The sequence below is a fragment of the Corylus avellana genome, chromosome ca10 (assembly GCF_901000735.1).
Source record: "Corylus avellana chromosome ca10, CavTom2PMs-1.0".
NCBI classification, from domain to species: domain Eukaryota; kingdom Viridiplantae; phylum Streptophyta; class Magnoliopsida; order Fagales; family Betulaceae; genus Corylus; species Corylus avellana.
The window spans coordinates 20,367,687-20,389,445 of NC_081550.1; the positions used below are offsets into that span (position 1 = coordinate 20,367,687).

The 21,759-nt window shown below is 35.6% G+C and overlaps 3 protein-coding genes across 5 annotated transcripts; 1 reads left to right on the forward strand and 2 right to left on the reverse strand.

Annotated features, from left to right (window-relative positions):
• Positions 1-1,687: 1,687 nt before the first annotated feature.
• LOC132163895 (laccase-17-like) lies at positions 1,688-4,108 on the forward strand. The gene is made up of 6 exons (XM_059574272.1): positions 1,688-1,807; positions 1,908-2,059; positions 2,162-2,406; positions 2,514-2,642; positions 2,743-3,714; positions 3,844-4,108. Exons 1-6 carry the CDS (start codon positions 1,688-1,690, stop codon positions 3,972-3,974), a joined length of 1,749 nt encoding a protein of 582 aa, XP_059430255.1. The 3' UTR covers positions 3,975-4,108.
• A 7,323-nt stretch (positions 4,109-11,431) lies between these two features.
• Positions 11,432-14,573, reverse strand: LOC132163979 (zinc finger CCCH domain-containing protein 25). 3 transcript variants are annotated; one of them, XR_009438345.1, is made up of 5 exons: positions 14,340-14,573; positions 14,131-14,240; positions 13,857-14,044; positions 11,676-12,728; positions 11,432-11,584 (listed from the first exon to the last, which is right to left on the reverse strand). XR_009438345.1 is itself a non-coding variant. In XM_059574372.1 (4 exons), the coding sequence occupies exons 1-4, from the start codon at positions 14,510-14,512 to the stop codon at positions 11,886-11,888; spliced, it is 1,314 nt and encodes a 437-aa protein (XP_059430355.1). In that variant the 5' UTR covers positions 14,513-14,573; the 3' UTR covers positions 11,586-11,885. The 3 variants fall into 3 exon arrangements, 1 of the variants encoding a protein (XP_059430355.1); XR_009438344.1 differs by having other exon boundaries at positions 11,662-12,728; XM_059574372.1 differs by lacking the exon at positions 11,432-11,584 and having other exon boundaries at positions 11,586-12,728.
• An 829-nt stretch (positions 14,574-15,402) lies between these two features.
• On the reverse strand, positions 15,403-21,260 carry LOC132164582 (disease resistance protein RPV1-like). Its single transcript, XM_059575114.1, has 6 exons — positions 21,081-21,260; positions 20,416-20,962; positions 17,919-19,017; positions 17,531-17,806; positions 16,534-17,436; positions 15,403-16,305 (listed from the first exon to the last, which is right to left on the reverse strand). Exons 2-6 carry the CDS (start codon positions 20,910-20,912, stop codon positions 15,775-15,777), a joined length of 3,306 nt encoding a protein of 1,101 aa, XP_059431097.1. The 5' UTR covers positions 20,913-20,962; positions 21,081-21,260; the 3' UTR covers positions 15,403-15,774.
• Between the last annotated feature and the right edge of the window lie 499 nt (positions 21,261-21,759).

Here is a 21,759-nt window from a genome sequence, read left to right on the forward strand (position 1 = left end):
GAGACTGAGTTAGACAATGATTCAGTTGTATTTAAGAGAGCACCTACAATTCTCACTTTTTTGCTCTCTCATCTGCAGTTTCCAGTAGATAGGTGCTTCTGATGCAGACTGCATAGCCGTTAGTTTATTTTATTTTTTAAACTGACTTTATATTGTTATTTTATTAGGGTTAGTATTTTGGGTGTCTTTATTTCGTTATATCTTAACGATGTTTGGATGCCGGATGTTCCTCTTGGCATTCAGCAGTGAAGCTCTTTGAAGCTCCTTGCTTTCCAAGGTTGAGTACCTTGACTGCAACACTTGTTTCATCCGGACCAAGTTTCCCTTTATAGACACAACCAAAATGACCTGAACCAATCAAATTCCACACACAGAATCCACCGGTTGCATTGAGTAAGTCTTGAAAAGAAATCCTTTCATAAACGTGCCGAAAAGAAGAAGCAGAAATACGGTTCCTCTTTGACCTTCTCAGCCAGCACAGGGAAATCAAAGACAACAATATCAAGCAGAAAGCAGCTGCAATGGCCATTGCCAGTATCAACTTAAAAGCAACATGCTTTCTATGCTTGCATGTAGGCAACCGCAGCATTTGGGCCCCCCCACAAAGTCCTCTGTTGCCATACACTTCAATTGCAGTAGCATTCCTGAAGACCCCTTGCGCTGGCACCTCTCCCTCCAGATTGTTGAATGACAGCTCACCACCAAGCAGCTTGTAGCTGACATCCAGCGTCCCTAACTGGCTACAATTGGTCAAAGAACTCAGAAAATTCAAATCATCAAAGTTGTAAATAAGATTTTGTTTCATGAGTTCGCCTACTTGAGAGAGAAAGAGCAACAGTCGAGGTTTCTTAACTATTCATGAAAATATTAGCTAAAACTACAGCTAACAATATGTATCCGCCTCTAAAACAACTGCCGGATAGCAACATTTTGTTTTGCGTACGTTCTTGTTAAGAACAACCGTTGAGAAAGCTACATTCCAACGCAAACATCGCTTCATGCTTCAATCTTCTTGAACTTTTCATTTCAAAAATTTGAAAATATGAATTACCTCATTCTATAGGAATTATTAGTGAATTGTTGCACAATCTTAAGTGATAATTTAACATGGTATATATTAGAGCCAGGATTATGAGTTTGAACTTTAACTCTACACTTTTATCTTTAATTTTCAATTAAAATATTTCACGTATTATTTAATTCAACAAGTAAAAGAAGTATTAAAGTATTAATTTATCATATTAGCTTACCATTTCAGGATAAGTTGTTGGTAATGATGAAAGTAGGTCAAAATCACTTGTGCTTCATTTGAAGAACTATAACATCATGGGAATATTATTTTGTACTTCGTACGTATACGTAGGAAGGAAAATGTTTGACTTGAACAGAACGTATGTCAAAGGAAATAAATTGATTGTCTTTGAAACCACTCTATAGTTTGTTCTAACAACTGGCTGGCCCTTCTAAAAATACCCATTTAATATATATCTTCTGATTCTCTTCTGTCTAAACTTAATTGCCGAGTTAATATCCATCATCTACTCGACCAAACCTTTTCTCGCACCTACATTATAAGTAGGCACAATGGTTGCTTTGCTCAGCACATGCAAGAACACACTCAAGCAGCAGCTTTTAGGTTCACCAATTAAGCTTTCAAAGAGAGAAAGAGATAGAGAGAGAGAGGAAAATGGGTGTTTTTCTTCCTTCATCGCTAGCATTTCCAGGAGTCTTTCTATTCTTATTCATTACATTGTGTCTCATCCCTGAGCTTGCACTTGCAGGCATAACCAGGCACTACAAGTTTGATGTATGTTTTGCATGCCTCTTGGCCTCACATAAATTTAATTTGTTTTTTTTTTTTGGTTAAAATTTTCTTTTTGTTAACAGTTTTGAATTATTTTCTGCAGATTGTATTGAAAAATGTAACACGACTGTGCCACAACAAGAGCATTGTGACAGTAAACGGGCAATTTCCTGGGCCTCGCATTGTAGCTAGGGAGGGTGACAGCCTTCTTATCAAGGTGGTCAACCATGTCCCTAACAATATCTCCATTCACTGGTAACATACTTTCTGCTTAAATCACTATTTATTCCAAAAAAATTAAGTTGACAAGAAATAATTTAAGACGGTGATGCAATTATGAAATTTATTTTAAAATAGGCATGGCATTCGACAACTTCAAACTGGATGGGCAGATGGGCCTGCATATGTAACACAATGTCCGATACAAACTAGCCAAAGCTATGTTTACAACTTCACCATTGTAGGCCAAAGAGGAACTCTTTTCTGGCACGCCCACATATCCTGGCTAAGATCAACCGTCTATGGTCCTCTTATTATTCTTCCCAAGCGTGGCATTCTTTACCCATTTCCCAAACCCCACAAGGAAGTTCCCATCATATTCGGTACTCTCGACGATATGATTATTAGCTATACGTAGTTTAGTCATATGTATTTTCCCTTTGATTATCCATATAATGATACAAACTTCAATTCAAAAAAAACGTTTCAGGAGAGTGGTGGAATGTAGATACCGAGGCAGTAATTACCCAAGCCATGCAAACAGGAGGCGGCCCAAATGTTTCGGATGCGTACACAATTAATGGACTTCCAGGGCTATTGTATAATTGTTCTGCCAAAGGTAAACTTTTAAAATAAGTAATAATTTAATATAAGTAAATATTAAAACAAAAATTTTAAATTCGAACATTGTCTTCATAATTTTCCTCCTGTTATAACAGACACGTTCAAGCTGAAAGTGAAGCCTGGAAAGACCTATCTTCTTCGCCTTATCAACGCGGCACTCAATGACGAGCTTTTCTTCAGCATTGCAAACCACAGCCTCACAGTTGTTGAAACCGATGCCGTTTATGTCAAACCTTTTGAGACCAACACAATTGTCATAACCCCGGGACAGACCACAAATGTTCTTCTAAACACCAAAGCCAAATTCCCAAACGCCACATTCTTCATGGCCGCTAGACCATATGTGACTGGCCTAGGCACTTTCGACAACTCCACTGTTGCAGGAATCCTAGAATATGAATCTGATGAATTTCCACACAAAACCCTTTCCATTAGAAAACTTTCACTCTTCAAACCTGTTCTTCCTCCTCTCAATGACACTTCCTCTGCAACAAATTTCTCAAACAAACTCCGTAGCTTAGCAAGTGCTCAATTCCCAGCAAATGTCCCTCAAAAAGTCGACAAACGCTTCTTCTTCACAGTAGGCCTTGGAACAATCCCCTGCCAACACAACAACCAAACATGCCAAGGGCCTAATGGAACAATGTTCTCTGCTTCTGTTAATAACATATCTTTTGCACTCCCATCAACTGCCCTCCTCCAAGCCCACTTCTTTGGGCAATCTAAAGGAGTTTATTCTCCTGACTTTCCAAACAGTCCCATATTTCCCTTTAATTACACGGGCACCCCACCAAACAACACAAAGGTGAGTAATGGGACAAAGCTAGTAGTCTTGCCTTTTAATACTTGCGTGGAGCTTGTGATGCAAGACACAAGCATTCTCGGCGCTGAGAGCCACCCTCTCCATTTGCATGGCTTTAATTTCTTTGTTGTCGGACAAGGTTTTGGGAACTTTGATCCGAATAACGACCCTGCAAAGTTCAATCTTGATGATCCTGTTGAAAGAAACACTGTGGGTATTCCTTCAGGAGGTTGGGTGGCTATCAGATTTCTAGCAGATAACCCAGGTGAGTAATTAAGGAAGAGCAACATAATATCAAATTTTTTTGCTTAAATCTTTTATCAATTATGAACTGTCATGTCTGGTTGTAAAGAATTTGCGATAAACGATGATGATGACAATTATGTGGCAACAGGGGTTTGGTTCATGCATTGCCACCTGGAGATCCACACCAGTTGGGGTTTAAGGATGGCTTGGGTGGTTCTAGATGGAAAGCTTCCCAATCAGAAGCTGCTTCCTCCACCGGCAGATCTTCCAAAGTGTTGATCTTTTGACTCGCTTCTTATTTCACTTCGAACAGAAACCATGCCGATTTCTTCGGCATTTGACACGGGCTGATTGTATTCAATAATTACTTTGTTTATCAATGTGGAGGTAGGGAAAGATAAAAGAGTGGACAATTTTTGTAACATTCACATTTGTAACGTTGATCCGGAAGACCTTAATAATATTTTCATGAGTACAAAATTATTATTTCTCCAATTTCACTTGCTATATATATGTGTGTGTGTCATTTTCTCTTGGAATTTGAAGGGTGAGCTGTTGAACCATATATACTCGTACCTTCCATACCACAATTATTATGGGCTCCCCAGATGTGACGTGGACTTGATGAGCTACATGACCATATGTTTACCAATCATAAGACCCATATATAATATTTTATTGAGATATGTTATAATCTAATAAAATCTCTATATTTTGCCCATCAAAATCTTAGGTGGCAAAGTATCATTTGCCATTAACTTGGACCATGAGCTCTTTTATATCAACTTGGCAAATAACACTTTGCCACCTAGGATTTTGATAGGCAAAATGTGGGGGTTTTATTAGATTTTAACATTTTTCTATTCTATTCTAACCCTCTTTTTGACCGGTAGTGCCGGCCACTTCAATAGTTTTTTTTTTTTTTTTACAGGAACCCCATCGTTGGTCCTGTTGTCCAAAAATATGCGTCTACAGTTATATTTGATACAATTATATGATACAAGTAGGGATGATAATTTGTGTTTGTGTGTACAGTGTAATTACTTAGTTTACTTGATCATTGTTGGGGGAATGCTTATAGAAATTCAGGTGCATCTAGGGAGCGAAGTTGTTCTTGGCCTTTTCTGATCATTTTCATTTTAATTGAAACGTTGAAACGGAGAGGAGCCATTTCAGATCCTCTTAGCGGTGCAGCACATTTTTCATTTTTTCGGGTTGGATTTTCTTTTTGAAGTAATGCAATCTCATATAAAGTAATAATATTAAACATAAGTGAAAGAGGCTTAAATTCTTAGGTTAAGAACTTAAGGTGGGCTTACTTGGATACTCTTTCCAAACAAATGGTATTATAGAAATAAAGAGATGGATAATCATGCTTAATAAATTGATGGTTTGACAGGGCAAATTAATGTAAACTCAATCCCAGTTTCATGTTTCATGCAGTTGAGTCTGTTGACTTCTATGATGTGATGGAAAAGAGCTAGCCGCCACAAGCAATACAACTATACAAGTAATCCCCATACTGAATTTTTTTTTTTTTTTAAAAAAAAAAAAAAAAAGTAACGTATTAATTAGACTTTAGGTTGAAAGGCAGACAACAATTTGATTAATGCTGTCTTGTTTTTTCTTCTTACTATGTTTTTTTTATCTTTCCTCGTTTTGAGTGATGTTTTTTGTTGGTCATGATAACTCACGCATGTGCCCATTATATTATGTGTGTAAAAGGATTAGACCAAATCAAGAATTTCTTATCCTTAACTGTATTGGGTTATTCAAGTTTAAGAAAATTACTGGGATAGTACAACTTTGATTGTATTTCTTTTACAAATATTAAACACAAGTGTCACATGGCACAATATCAATAAAATTTGAGACATAAATTAACTTTTCACGTGTTGTTATGTCCGTTTGTGAAAAACTTCGTAGTAAAGCATAGTAGTACTAGTAGGGCTCCAAATTATTATAAACATAGAATTAATTTGAGGGCATTGCACTTGAACTAAAAAATAAAATAAAAAACAACATGTACTTTCGGGCATTTCTTTTTGTGGGATTTTATATGCTCCTCTGCTTCACTTTTCCTTGTTCTGTAAATTTGTGGGATTTTAATGTTCTTTGGGAGCTTGAAACGATCGAGAACCAAGTGTCATCACTCAAAAAAAAAAAAAAAAAAAAAGAGTCATTACTTCAAACAAAAGCAACTTAACTCGAGATTTATATTATTCGATCAAAAGTTGCCATTTTCAAATATTCATTCAAATAATATTTTAGAAAAATGTTGTACGTACCATATAGCATTTTCATTTGCGTACTGCATGGGATCTTTCAAGAATTGAATCAAGGTATCCATTCCCATTTTAAGTCACATTATGGTTTAACCTGACCCAATAAATTTATTTCCTTTTTTTTTTGAAAATATCTCTCCGAATCTGGCTTACATGTGTTATTTTAATAACAGTATATATACTGTAGTTTAATCAACGGTCAAGATTGAATCTTAAAGTTGACTTACTTTTAAAAGTTTTTAATAGGAGAAAGAAAATGAAGAGAAACTTTGAGAAATTCAATCTTGACCGTTGATTAAACTACAACATACATGTTATTTTAATACAGCATACATGCTCTTATTTTAATAACAGCATGTAAGTCGGGTCCCTCTCTCTATAATATATACGAGAATTCATTTTTTATATTATTTTTGTTTTCCAATATATACAACTTTTGCATAGTCACTTTTATATGTAACTTTGATAATTTAAAGTTTCTATTCATTATAAAAATAAATAAATGAAAATGAGTTGCCCTCAATTAATGTAAACCAATACGACATGCTAATCAGTAGTAATCACCCTCTTCAACTAATATTTTCTTTCCAATAACCTTCTAAACTGATGGGCAAGTATATTGTGACCATTGGATCATATCCTTCTTCACTTGTTTATTAATTAAATCCTAATTAATTACACAAACATATATATATATATAACCTATGCTAAGATTCATATATTAATTTTATAATAATTCTTGTAAAATCTCGTGACCCTAACCAAAAAACAACTTAAACAATAAGTCTATCAATTGAATATTTATCATAGTTTCAAAAGTCATTGCAATTCTTAAACATCTTTTCTTCGATTTAAAAAGTTCAAAGATAGATAAATTTACAAACTAAAATATCCTTCTTTGAAAGATATTAAACCCTATAGATTATTGGTTAAATTTTCCAACCAAATGATTTCTAGATTGGGAGAAACTTGATGGCTAGGAAATACATGGGAAAACTTATAGTGATAATGGAGTTAATCATGTTCATATCATCAAGTTGCAAGCTAGTGATGAACTTGCCTTTCCCTCTCCCCATCCTCCTTCCAACCCTAATATTTCTCCTCCTCATAATGTTCATAGCCCATTATATAGTTGCCTTGAAGCCAAAATTGAAAAATGTGAAGAAATGAAAGAAAGATTGGGACAAATGCATCACGACACTTGCATTCATGTTGGTTTTCACAGTTGTTTTGAAGAAGCTATCCCTGATGATTCTGTGTATACACGTGTTGAAGAGAGCTTTGAATTTTGCCCTGTTTTCACATCACAGTTTCACTATTCAAGTTGTTTGAAATTATTTCATAAACATCTTATCAAAAGGCCCTAAGATTTCTTCTATATATATATGCATGCAGGACATCTATGAGCTCAAATCCATAATCATGAGGTAAAAAGTCCCTACTCCCTAATCTCTCTTGCTTCAGCAACATGCATATTCGTGTGTATTATATCAATTTTCTTTTGGGTATATTGAGCATTTTTCAAAATTCACCCTCTTATCCTCTTAAGTTTTTTAGATAAAATTTAATATGGTATTAGAGTAAAGGTCATAAGGGATTATGATCCCCTCAAATTTCTTCCAAATTTGAGATTATTAAATCATGGCCATGTTTTACATCTAACAATCCACAATATGACAACTGTCACACAAAATAAATACTAAAGTTAATGAAGCTTTATTTTCTCTCTCTAGTTCATTGAGGCATGTAGACTATGTTAATTGAAAGAGAAATGCTAAACCCTAAACCCAAAAATAATTAATTAAGAGAAATATAACGGATAGCAATGAATGAGTTACACATCAATTTGGTAAGACTCAATCTCTTGGTAAAAGATTTGGTACCTCTAGCATTTATCTTTCAATTAACATAGTCTACATGTTGTTTGGTCTCACTATGTGAGGGAATGTGTTAAGATTTTTATTTAAATAATTAAATTCATAATTTTTTTTTTATCAATTTAATGATTTAACAAAGAAAATTGATAAGCATTTTAAAAAGAATTTTGTTAAAAATTACTTTAAAGTTATATTATCGATGTATCTATTTCCATCCTAATTCACAATATGGTTTAACCTGACCAAGTAAATTTATTTCTGAAAATCTCTCTCCATAATATAGGAGAATTCATTTTTTATATCGTTTTTTATCTACATATACAACGTAACCTTTGAATAGTCACTTTTAAATATAACTTTGATAATTTATACTTTCCATTCATATATAAAAAAATATGACGAGTTGCCCTCAATGTAAACCAATATAACATGCTTAATTGCGTATCACTTTCTTTAAACTAAAATTTTCTTTCCAATAACCTTCTAAGGGCAAGTATATTGTGACCATTAATGGATCATCCTTCTTCACTTATTTTTTTAGAACCTAATTATATATATACTTGGACAAGCATATTTAACCTATGCTAAGAATCATATATTAATTCTATAATAGTTCTTATAGAATCCCTTGACCCTAACCAAAAGATAACTTAAACAAGAAGTCTATCAATTGAAGATCATGATTTATCATATTTTCAAGAGTCATGATTCTCTTAAACATCTTTTCATTGGTTTAAAAAGTTTAAGAATAGATCAATTGCAATGTAAGGCAGGGTTTAAGCTCTATAAATTGTTGCTTGTTAAATTCTCCAACCAAAAGATTTCTAAAGTGGGAGAAACTTGATGATGGTTGGGAAATATATGGGAAAACTTGTAGTGATAATTGAGTTAATAATAATGCTCATTATCATCAAGGTGAAAGCTAGTGATCTTGTCCTTCCCTCTCCTCTTTCTCATCTTGACAATTTTCATAGCCCATTACATAGATGTCTTGAAACCAAACTCCAAAAATGTGAAGAAATTGAAGAAAGACCAGAACAACTTCGACGCGACCTTTGCATTAGTGTTGCCTTTGCCAATTGCTTCAAAGAAGCTATCCCATATGATCCAGTGTATAAAATCGTTGAAGAGTGTTTTAAATTTTGCCATCTTTTCACAGACCTTTATGCAAATTGTTTGAAATTGGTTTATAAAAATCATATGAAAAGGCTCTAAAGATTTCATCTATATGCAGCATCTATGAGCTCAAATTCATAAGGTAAGAAGTCTCTACTCATCCATGATCTCTCTTCTTGCTTCAACACATGCAATACATGCTTGTCATGCAAGTTTCTTAATGTCACATGAGAAGAATGATTTCATTTCATTTCAAATTTTTTTTTTTTTCTTTTTCTTCTCAGGGATCAATAGATTGATCATAGCAATTAATGTGTTGGTGATCATTTCAAATTGTGTAAGGACAATCGTCGCATGTGATGTGAGGCAGAAGGATCTTGCAGTGTACTTGGTGCTGGATGGCAACTTTTGCTGCTCATTTTGTTTACGCAACTCTTGAAATGTGGAAATAAATGGCATGTAGAGATACTTTTATTGGATATTATTGTTTCGGTTACCATTGCATGTGTTGTTGAGACACGACTGACTCCAAGATTACGTACGTTATTTGAGTGTGGAGATCACATAGCGTGTTTGAAATTTTTCTGTCGTCGTGTTGAGATCTCACAAAATATATATGTATTTTTTTTTTTTTGACATGAGAGAATATGTACTTCGAGTAATGTTAAAAATTACATTTTTATGATCTTGTAATTATTTTATAATGGTAATGTGACCATTCCAATCAATTCTTAAATCAGTCGGTGTTAGGAAAAAAAAAGAATAATGGGTTATACAAATATGTAATGTATGTGTGTTCTCAAAAAAAAAAAAGAAAAAAAGGAAAGTCACCAATTTTTTCCTTTAGCATTTATAGAAAGAAATAGAATGAAGACATCTCTTACATTATTTTAGGGGTGTTTAAATCCCTAAAAATCTAACATTTAACCTATTTTCGTCACGCTCGGGTCAACTTTCAAATCGAGGGATAGTATGATGTTAGAATTTTTTATTAATTTTTGACCCAAGTCGGGTTAGAACACCTTGAGTAGGACTTTTAAATTAAATTTAGCAATTTTTGTGCTCTGGCATCGACTTGCAACAATATAATATTATTTCCTTTTTATTATTTTATTATTTTCACTTTCTCTTCTCTCACATCTGTAGCCAGTAGCCACGGAATTTTTTTTCTTTCTCGTCTCTCCGTCTTTCTCTACTTCTCTCATTCACTGAAACAAACTCTCATCTTCATCTTCACCGCATCAATTTTTTTCACAGCTCTCTCTCCTCCCTCCAGTCCCTCTCTCCTACCTATTTGGTTTCGCAGGAATTTTTTTCTTCTTTCTCTTCTTCTCTCATTCACTGAAACAAACTCTCATTTTCACCGCATCAATTTTTTTTCGCAGCTCTCTCCTCCCTCCAGTCGCTCTCTCCTACCCATTTGGTTTTGTAGGAATTTTTGGTTTCGCAGCTCTCTCTCCTCCCTCCGGAAGTTGTGATCTTCACCGCATCAATTTTTGCTGTGTGTGACTGTGTGAGAGATGGGGAAGAAAAATGAAAGATAAAAAATAATAAAATAATATTTAATTAAAAGAGATGGTTAAAATAGATGTTCCGACTTTTGCGGGAGTATGTAGTGAAAAACTAGTAGCTAAAATGAAAAAAAAAAAGTTGTATTTTGAGTAACTAAAATAAAAGGTGTTGCTGGATATGCTATTAAAAGTTGGAATAAGATTAGGAATCGAATTAATTCTAATCCAACACATAAAAAAAAAAACAAAAAATAAAAAAAATGCTAGGAGCTCTCTTAGTGTTTTCCTAGTGTCCTCCTAATTCTAGGTGGATATTATTTTATAAAATATAAAAAGAAAATTGCCTTTATTTCTCTCACTTGGTATTTATAAAATAATATACATGTAGGACTAGAAAGACACTAGAAGAACACCAAGAGAGCACCTAACATTTCCCTATTTCAAGAATAGTAATTCATAGATAGTTGTGGTTCAATGACCTAAGAAAATTTTCAAAGTAGTTAGGCAAATATTAGGGCATGAGTTCAAATCCCGTTATAAGAATCTCCATGTCTAATTAGTGTAAACCACATTAGTTCTCATTAATGACCTTATGAGGCTAGTTCAAGCTATAGTTTAATCGGACCTGAAGGAATGCATGTTATTCCCACCATTTAAGCCCCTTATACCCGGCTCCCAGCCAGTAAGTGGTACTATGATCACATCCAACTAAAATAAGCAAGTTGGTCTTCCCCACCTGCCTTTATGAAAAAGAAAAAGATAAAAAAAAATAATAATAATAAAAAAAAAAGGTGGAAATTCATTTTATGTCATAAATGCCTATTTTCCGTTAAAATAAATTTTTTACTAAATTTTTCATCCAGACCAATCTTTCAAAAATATGAAAAATATATATCATAAAAAGCTTTTACGCCTAAACAAACGAAGGAGTTAAAAGTGCTCTTGGGCTTTGAATTTTGAGATGAAATTTAACGGTCAAAAGACAAACCAAACAACTGCCTAAGGTTTCACATCTTTGGGGAGCATTTGCATTCATGTAGAGTCTGCTGAGGCATAGATTAGGGTGTAAAACGGCGCCACCTTGGTGAAAAATTTATCCGCTGAAATAAATAAGGACTCAAATCATCATTAAAAATGACAACAAAATTCTTATAGTTATAGGATTGCAATAGCTTACACATTTAATCATACATTCCAAGTTGTCTGGAGGGATCAAAAGATGCTCAGAACCAGGCACACTATCTGTCAAGCTACACCAGCGTTCCATGGTCAGTGTGGGGAGAAGGGAGGACAAATCCAAGCAAAATACAGAATAGACCTCAGCCAAACATTCTTCAGGTAGCATATGGAAATGATCCTGTTACACGTCTCCCAAAGATAAGAGCTTACCCCTGTAAACATTTAATGAAGATCCTTATCTGATCTATGCCGGCGATCTCCGTCTCCCCCTCTGTTAGAACGAGATGTGGAATCCCTACGATGATTTGGCCAAATGTCTCCTCCCTTGTCTCCCTTTTCTACCATATGGTAATCTGAGTCATGCCTTCTCGATTTCTTTTCTTCCCTTCCATCTTCTCTTGATCTTGGCTCAAATTCATCATCATCATCCTGCCTTCTTGATCTCTTTTCTTCCTTTCCATCAAATTCATCATCATGCCTTCTTGACCTCTTTTCTTCCTTTCCATCTTCTCTGGACTTTGGTTCAAGATGATCATCACCGTGCCTTCTCAATCTCTTTTCCTCCCTCACATCTCTTGACTTTGACTCAAATTCAACACCATTGTCTCTTCTTGATCTCTTTTCTGCTCTCCAATCATTAACTTCTCTCGCTTTTGGCTGAAATTCATCACCATCAAGTGTTCTTGATCTTCTTTCTTCCCTATTATGATCTCTTGACTTAGACTGAAATTCATTATCATTATGCCTTCCCAATCTCTTATCTTGCCTCCTGTCATGATCTTCCCTTGACTTTGGCTCGAACTCATCATCATCATGCCTTCCTGAACTCTTTTCCTCCCTCCTATCACTTACCCTAGGGTTGCTCTCTAAGGCCCTTTCACTGCCCTTTGATCTGGAGGGCATATCTTTATCATCCCGTCTAAAACCACCTGGAATCATAGGTGGCCGAACAGGTTTTGATGGGTTCCTGTCAGATTGTTTCTCACCCCATTTTGGACCTTCAAACTTGTCATGTCCCCATTTTGGACCTTCATTTTGAGGACCCCAACCTGTATTCGCAGCTCTCTGGAAATAAAAATAACAAAGCAGTGATAAGCACCTAACATTCCGCACAGAATCCTCAACCCAAAGTTTATTAAAATGCAAAAGCTTGTAAAGCATACAATAAATAGAAAGCAGAAAATGACGAGAAATAGAAAATCAACCCCCTTCCCCAAAACATGCTGATACATCAGAATATCTAGACTACCTCTGCATGGAAAACAAGGAATTTGAGGCTCAACAACTTGCCAAGCAAACTGAGACTTGGACCAGTTAAAAATTCAAGTAAATGTGCGACACTTCATCTTTAAGATATGATGCCTAAGATCCCAGGGCTAGGCATACATATTTTTCTGTCCCATTCTTCTCTAGCCTCCTTCCACTATTCTTCTGACCCCTAGTCTCAAGCCAAGTCTAACCTCTAATCACAAAATAAAGCATGCAAACTTCACTCCCCAAACCAGCCATAGATCTTATTTTCCTCGTCTTTCAGTGCTGAAATTAAAGGCCTTGCTTCGCTTTTTGGATCTAAGACATGCTGTTCTACATCAATATGATTTTGGAGCTGTCGTACAAAACTAGGAAAGCAAGCACAGTGAAGGGAACAGATCATGTCCCCCCCATTCTATCATCCACAGAGGTCAACAGCTCATTTAGCAATTACATGAGCATTGATCCTAATATGCTATAACTCATGCATTGAAAACTGGTTCGATTCTGGCACAACCTTTTAGAACTAAAAGCTAAGAGAGTATTTCCCAACACATAACAGAAATTAGAAAGCGCAAATTAGCCAACTTCCAGACGATATAACCTGATCATCAACAATAAATATCATCAACAACCATATTTGTACATGACAATCCTATAGCTTAACAGAACAATTCAAATAGTAATATCCCAAGCAATTTGCATCAATAATACAAAAAAAAAAATTCCCAGCACACAGGAAGTATAGAAGAGAAACACCTAATAACAAAAAAATAACAAAAACAAAAAAAAGAAATCAAGAAAATCATGAAAGCTAATAATATGAAACAGAACAAAATGCCAAAACTACTTCATAATAAACTTTCAAAACGATATCTAGATTTCAAAGGCAAAAATCGAGCAATAGTAAGACAATAATCAAGTAAACAATGTTGAACTTACTTGTTCGTCGTGCGAAAATTTGCAACCGGCGCCACGAGTGCAATCGCCTCTTTGGAAAGCGCGGCACACGCCGCGTTCCTCTCTCTTCTTCCGCTCCTCCTCTTCGTCTTCTTCCTGTTTCTTCTTATAGTTACTAACATGATCAACCCTAATAATCCTACCTAAAATCTGAGCTCCGTTCAAGTTATCTAAACAAAACAAAAAGCACAACAATATTAGGGACTAACAAAGCTAATTAATCAAGTGAAAGAGAGAGATAGAGAGCGAAATCAACCTACAGCAAGATTCGTACTTCTCTGGTCCTCATACGCAACAAACGCAAAGCCTTTGGATTTACCAGTGCCTTTGTCTCTAACAAGGTTAACATCGACGATCTCTCCATATCTAAAAAATAAATAAATAAATAAATATATAAATAAAATCGTTTATTAGTGTGAGAATTTCTCCGAATTTGATTAGTATTCACCGGAGTGTTGGACTTACTGGGCGAAAACGGCGAGGAGATCGCCTTCGGTGAGGTCGAAGGGAATGCCGCCGGCGTAGACGTAGGCGGAGTCCTTGTACTTGGCGTGCCATGAAGCTTGTTCGGAGATCCCTAGTGCCGCTTCTTTCGTGTTGATTTGCTGAATGCGTTTTACTAGGGTTAACGGGTTCATTATCCCTCGCTTCTGAGTTCGTCGTCGTCGTCTCTAAAAATTTCCCAAATTGTTCGAATTGTTTCTGCTTTTTTAGTGTCTTTAAAATGAAACTCTGGAGTCTTGGGTCTTGCTGGCCTCTATCAACGCCCAAGAGGATAGAAGCCCACGGCCCATATTCTACCTTCTTTTCATTAACCTTTTTCAACTCCTCCCTCTTTCTCTATCTTCTTTACATTATTATTATTATTATTATTATTTTTTGAGTTTACCTGCAATCAGGATGGGTTGCAAAACAAGGGTTTTACGACTTCCAATAAAACTTTGACACATAAGATAAAAACATAAATTTGTCCTTCATTCGGTCAAAAATCAAGATAACACCCTCTAAATTTCTTCCTCATTTGCCTAACAAAACCAACCACCGAAGAAAAAAAAAAAAAAAAAAACACGCAACTACAAGCAATGTCACCTTGCTTGAAGAAGCAAACCAAACCACAAAGAATTGCAGCCCAAAATCCAGTGGCCTTGGCGGATTCCGGTGGCTTCGGGTGTTTGTGGTTTAGGCATAGATGAATGGGGATAACTTAGAAGGGTTTTTTTTTTTTTTTTTTTTTTTTCTCTCTTGTCTAATAGGGATTTTGGCAGGTTGATCCATGTTTTCATATGTATTGTGTTAGGTGTTTTTAGCTTACTTGTCAAGATATTAATGGAGGATGTAAACTCTTGTTTTACAACCCATCATAACATAAATGAATTTTTTTTTTTTTTTGTATTTAGTTTCAACTATATTTTATTTAAGCTTGACAAAAAGAGATAAATAACAATGAAGGCTATACAGGATTATATTATCAAGTCCTTAAGTAAGTTGTTTGTGGCTTTAAGTAATAGTTAAATAACAAAATAACAAATCACTTCAAATGGTATACTCTTTTATCAAATCGCTCCCTCCATGCACTAGTTGCTAAAGTTTTCAATGAAATTTGTGACAGGGATGTATAAGACCGTACGAGACCCAATAAAATATTTCCATGTGTACCAAAGTGCCAAAAAAGAAAAAAGAAAAAAGAAAAAAAAAAAAAAAAAGTCAACCACCTCCCTCTCACCAACAAGGGGCCACCCAACCCCACCCATGCCAGTTGGTGGCGTGGCATGATCAGTGGGTGACCCACCAACACCTTTCTTGGATGCAAAAGAATTTCTGACCATCGTTGCCACCACCAACCCAATGTTTGAGTGAATCATGCCCTTGGTTTGCTGATAAACACTGTAATAGTCAGTCCTCAGTCCTCACCATCAGAAACCTTCCCTTCATTCGCAGAACCATCAGTAGCAGTATCAGAATCCACATGTTGGACCACACTTCCAAATTCATCTACTACATTAGAGTCTTGAACTAGTAGATGAATTCCACACTTCTTCACTTCAATCGCCCTCCATGGTTCGATGGACACCTCCATTTTGTCTCCAGTTTCCATCTCCAATTGATTTTTTATCAGTGGCGTGTGGTAGACAAAGAAATGATCTTCACAGGTTATAGGAAGAACACTGAATGTTTTCCAGTTAGTGTATCGGTAGCCTCTGGTTTTATTATTGATTTTCATGCGACAACCAGTAGCACCACCAATCTCATCGGGTTCTTCCTTGGCTGCATAAACAGCACAAACAAGCAAGCCCCGGATTTCACCCTCTGAAATTGCAGGTACGTGAAAGGATATTGAAGATCCAATGCTCTGATGGCTGAACCAATTTGGAACCTCACTACCAGGGAGGAAAATAGCACTATACTGATTAGCACTCTTGGTCGACGGACACTGTTTCAAAAGAAAAGCTTGTTAGAATATAAATCAAATGATTAAATTCATCAATTCTCAACTTAAGCTTTTGAAATAAATATTTCAAATCATGCAACTTAACATGTTATCATTTCAGTTAAATATTTTACGTATGTCGAAATATTAGTGGTGGTGATTTAACGAAGTTCACATAACAAAAATAAAACAAAACAAAACAACAGAGAAACAAGGAGAGAGAGAACGAACCTGGAGGAGACTCTCAGTAAAATCATAGGCCAAATTGTTGCATCCTTCCATGTGAATGATTGATGAAGGTTTCAAGCCTTGAATCTCAACCAGTTTATGGCAGTTACGAAGGAAAAAAAATTGTCTATTTTTCACGTGTGGCAAAACTGATAGTCTTTCCAGTGATGTGCAGTCTTCTGCATATACGATCCTTAAACTTGCAGGGAGTCCTGAAATTGATTGAAGAGTCGTGCAATCATTCAAATACAAATAAGTTAATTTAGGAAGCTGACTGATGCAATTTGGCAGGTTGCGAAAATCGTTTCCGGATAAAGTCAAATCTCGGAGTGAAGATAAACTGCCAAGATCAATGGGGAATCCATCTTCAGACAAACTGCACTGCCTGAGACATAGTCTACTCAAAAGACATAATCTAGAAACAGAAGCTGGCAACAAACTTTTGCAGACCGAGCTTTTGGGTGAAATCCACGATGAGAAACATGACAACCAAGAGTTTGAGGATTCTCCTTCGTATCCGAATAATGATACAGTTTTGAGATTCTTCAAAAGACCAACGGAGGATGGTAGTTGCTTGATAGCAGTTCTGTCTGCAAGCAACTCTTTTAGAGCCATCATATTCCCCAATTGCTCCGGTAACTTGTCAAGTTTTAAGCAGCCAGACAAGTTAAGAATTTCAAGAGAGATTAAATTACAAATGCTTCTTGGCAGATCCCTTAGTTTCTTGCATCCTTCTAGATTTAGTAAAACAAGTCCTTCCAAATGTCCAATAGATTCATGAACCTCAATTAGGTTTGTGCAACCTTCAAGTATCAGAATTTCTAGATGTGGGACTTGTAAGAAGTTTGGTGATTTAGTGAGATCTTTGGAATCGCTGAGATTAAGGACTTTCAACTTGTTGAATATCTGCAAATAAATAAAAGGAAGAAAAGAAAAGTTCTTGTGAGTATTACATTTAACATTAATTTATAAATAAAAGGCCATGTAAAATTTGTTTTACTTTGTTCTCCTTCCAGACTTGTTTGATTTGACTATGTTGTATGTCAAGAACAGCAAGATTCTCTAGAGAAAAACTTAGTGGCAGAGATTTCAGAGGGCATTTATGCCAGCAAAGCCATCTTAGCTCTTTGGAAATATGTTCATAGGATCCAGTGAGATATACAGCATTGATTTGGAGCAATCTCAAATTCTTCATCATTGCAAACGTTTCAGTTTGTAAATATACATCTTCAAGTACAGGCTGATTTAGGATGATACCCTCCACTAGTTCCGATCCCTAGCAAAATAAACAATTTAATTAGCAACTCGCAAAATTTAACACTCAGGCATTAGCTTACGCGGTTGTGTATGTACACATGTTTACATATATAAATGTATATGTCTCTTACCATATGCTTGCCTAATACATTGAAGGCATCCTCGTGAAACCACAACCTACTACGTTTTCCCAGATCATTGGATGACCTTTTGCAAACAATTTCTCTTCCCATATCTCGAATTAGATCATGCATCCTCAACCTATTATAGTAATCAATTGTCACAAGGGACCTTTGAATGAGAATATTGATGCCAATATCTGGAAAGAAACCACATCCATGGAGAATCTTGTTGACATATTCTTTGTCCATGCCAATAAAGAAACATGCAATATCAAGGAATATTTCCATTGTTTTATCATCCAATGAATCAAAGCTTATTTGAAGTATTCTCTGAATTTGGCGGTGAGGATTTGTATGCAATTGTTCCAATGCACTTTTCCATTCAATAATGCTTCTTCTTAAGAGATATGAACCCAAAACTTCAAGAGCTAATGGAAGTCCTCCAGCATATTTCACTACGCTAATTGAAAGGTCCAAGTAACCTTCTATTGGTTCGGCCATCCCAAAAGCATGCCAACTGAAAAGTTGAAGAGACTCCAACTGATCTAATTTTTTAACCTCATACTTTCCATTTACTTGTAATTGAGTTAGTAAATGTTCATCTCTAGTTGTTACCACGAGTCTACTTCCTAGACCAAACTTTTTGAAGTTTCCAACTAAAGTGTGTATTTGTTTCAAGTCATCTACGTCATCAAGAACAACAAGAACTCTTTTGCCTTGAATTCTTTCCTCAATCAATTCGATTCCTTCATCAACATTGTCAATCTTCAAATTTTTTTTCACGATATCATAAAGAAGTTTTTCTTGTAAATGAACTAAACCATTGAACTGTTCTGAATGTTCTTTGATGTTCAAAAGACAACTGCCTCCTTCAAATCCATCACATATTTGGTTGTAGACAGCTTTTACTATGGTGGTTTTACCAATTCCCCCCATCCCATATATGCCCACAATGCGAACAATATCCTTTGTTCCAAGATTTAATAAAACTTTTATCTCCTCAATACGAGAATTCATTCCTGTTGGGTGTATGGCAACCTTTAAGTGAGTTGGCTTCACTTTACCTAAAACTTCTTCAATAATCTTGTCGATAAACCTCGATTCATACCTAATTATCATAATTCAAAAAGAAAATGTAATAATAAAATAAGCACAAGTCATAACTACCAAAAGATGTGTTATCATCACAATTATTTGAAACTGATATATCATGGCAAGCAATTAAGTCATATAAAATTTATTAAGAACATCATTTAGATATATTTATATATGAATTCTTGTCACCATTTAGGGTGATGGTTCTATGGCCCAATAAATTTTCTAAAGTGGTTGGGTACACACTAGGGCATGAGTTCGAATCCCGCAATAAGAATTCTATGCCTAATTAGTGTAAATCATATTGGTTCCTATTGATGCCCTGGCGAGACTGGGTCAGACTATGGCTCAGTGGGATATATGAATTCCGCGAGACTGAGTCAAACTATGGCTCAGTGTGATATATGAGTTCTTGTCTTACCCTAATGACATGTCATAGAAATCATTTTGGGAGAAATTGAAATCAAAAATATTAACAGTCCATTTTAGCGTTGATTGCTATTATATTGGGATTATAGTTAAGGGGGTAAAATGGTTTTTTTTTTTTTGTTTTTTTTTTTTAAATAATGGTTTAAGTGCCAAATATGTGTACGTTTTGAGGGCTAAATTTATTTTCCCAAAGATTTTTTTTTTGGTTACAAAGTCGTTTAACTATTAAAGTTGTAATGGTCCATTTGATTTTGCAATTTCAAAACATGCAATTTCAAAATAGTGATTACAAAATATGCGATTAGAAAATGCGATTTTTAAAAATACAAAATGAGTTCGATAAAATCGCAATTTGACTTTTAAAATCTCGCGCATTTGAAAACGAACTCGTTACCCGTGATTTCAAACGGTCATTTTTAAAAGCAAACATTCTCATATGAGATATTTTTCGTAATTTTGTTTAAAAACACACTTTTGAAAATCCTAGGGTAAGGGCTGGTTTGGAAATGCGTTAGAGAGCTTAAAAATTACTTTTAGTACCTTAAAAGCCATGCCAAACAAAAACTGGTATGTTTGGTAAAAAATTTCAAAACTACATTTTTTTACTCTAAAAATGGCTAAAACATACAAAAGCTTAAAAATTAGGCTTTTGCAAGACTTCAAAACTTTATTTCTCATACGCAATCCCAACCAAGCTCTAAGTATGTTTGCCATCAGCTCAAAGTTTATGACATTTTATCTAAAAGGCCATCTAGACTTAATAATTTTAGGACCAAAATCTCTAAGGGGCATGATCTTTATATAGCGGTAGGGACGTAGAGTGGCCATGGAACATAAAACCATCAAGAAATTCAACCAAAAATTAATTTTTGTAAATCCATTATTTGTTCAACTTTTGTCTAAATTTTAAAAACAAAAAGAAATTTGTTTTTTTTAAAAAACAAAAGGATTGAAAAACACACAAGAGACTGAAGCATAATACCCGTTTGCAACACTCCCGAGATCCCAACCGGAACAGTTTGCAGCTTCAGTAAGAGCTTCTCTCCACCTTTGTACCCGCTCCATATCTGCTTGAAACCGCCCTTCATGCTTGGCAAATGCTTTGGCAAACGTTTCGGTCTGTCTTCTAACGTGCGAGGGGTCCACATGATAAAATATGGGAATGAGAGTGTGGCCTATGTTATTCTTACATTGCACAATCTCTGCAAGTTCATCAAGGCACCACCTAGAAGAAGCATAGTCTTTGGAGAAAACCACAATAAAAATCCTCGATCCATGAATCGCGTTGAGTAGTTCAGTAGAGATGTTGTTCCCACTTCGAAGCTCCTCGTCATCTCGGAAGGTCCGAATCCCGGCTCGAATCAGAGCAGAGTAGAGGTGATCGGTGAAGTTCTTGCGGGTATCTGCACCTCTGAAACTGAGGAAGACATCGTAGTTCCAACGAGATTTGGAAGGTGAAGAATGGGTTTGAGCGGCCATGAAAAAAAGGAAGCGCTTATGTGCTTGTGTTTTGGTTGAGTTTGACCGGGCTGAAAAAGAAGACAAATCCAGAGAGTTAACGTGAGAGGTACAGCCGTGCAGCCAAACAAAAATTAAAGTAAATTGAAAAACTTCACACCAAAATACAACAGATCTGATCGGATTTACCAAAATCAGAGCTTCGTGTCGAGGCCTTTCATGAGCCTGCGCCACCACCTGCGGCTTCTCGTCGGCCTCGCTGTCGGTGCTCAATGGCAGAAAGCAGTGGAAACGTTTATGAAAATGGGTTTGACGCTCAGTTTCTGGCTTTGATGGCCATTGGCTCAGACTTGGATTAGGATGCCGAGACTCTAATGGGTCTCTCTGCTAGATGAAAAGGACCGGTGTCTCGACTTTTGACTAGCGCTCCTGCCTAATTTCGTGGAGCTTCCTCTTTCTTTTTCTTTTTTCTTTTTTTTTTAACGAAGCTTCTTCTGTTTTTTATTGTAAATCTTTCCAATTTTTTTATTTTTTAAAAGTACTTCTCAAAATATACCAAGCATATAAAACATTTACTTCAAATATCCCCACCACCACCAAATCAATGATCAAGTTTTACCTTTTTTCAAAGCTCTTTTTAAAATCCAAAACCAAAAACACTTTTAAAAACTTTTCCAACCCAATTGTTAGCAACTAATTTGACTAAACTTTAACTTGTCTGTCGAAAAAAAGATTAGATTTTGTAATAATGAGACTAAAAAAGAATATTTACCTACAATGGTCGGGATAGCTCAGCTGGTAGAGGAGAGGACTGAAAATCCTAAACTAATGGATGTAAACAAATAACGCGCCCAGTGTGCTAAAGGTC

What these genes read in the sequence shown, in the direction of transcription:
- LOC132163895 (XM_059574272.1), top strand. Translation starts at nt 1,688, where the DNA reads ATGGGTGTTTTTCTTCCTTCATCGCTAGCATTTCCAGGAGTCTTTCTA. An exon ending in CCAGGCACTACAAGTTTGAT is followed by an intron (nt 1,808 to 1,907) that starts GTATGTTTTGCA and finishes TATTTTCTGCAG; the next exon opens with ATTGTATTGAAAAATGTAAC. An exon ending in AACAATATCTCCATTCACTG is followed by an intron (nt 2,060 to 2,161) that starts GTAACATACTTT and finishes ATTTTAAAATAG; the next exon opens with GCATGGCATTCGACAACTTC.
- LOC132163979 (XM_059574372.1), bottom strand. Translation starts at nt 14,512, where the DNA reads ATGAACCCGTTAACCCTAGTAAAACGCATTCAGCAAATCAACACGAAA. An exon ending in CTCCTCGCCGTTTTCGCCCA is followed by an intron (nt 14,241 to 14,339) that starts GTAAGTCCAACA and finishes TTTATTTTTTAG; the next exon opens with ATATGGAGAGATCGTCGATG. An exon ending in AATTTTCGCACGACGAACAA is followed by an intron (nt 12,729 to 13,856) that starts GTAAGTTCAACA and finishes TTTTATTTCCAG; the next exon opens with AGAGCTGCGAATACAGGTTG.
- LOC132164582 (XM_059575114.1), bottom strand. Translation starts at nt 20,912, where the DNA reads ATGGCCGCTCAAACCCATTCTTCACCTTCCAAATCTCGTTGGAACTAC. An exon ending in CTCGGGAGTGTTGCAAACGG is followed by an intron (nt 19,018 to 20,415) that starts GTATTATGCTTC and finishes TATGATAATTAG; the next exon opens with GTATGAATCGAGGTTTATCG. An exon ending in TTACTGAGAGTCTCCTCCAG is followed by an intron (nt 16,306 to 16,533) that starts GTTCGTTCTCTC and finishes CTTTTGAAACAG; the next exon opens with TGTCCGTCGACCAAGAGTGC.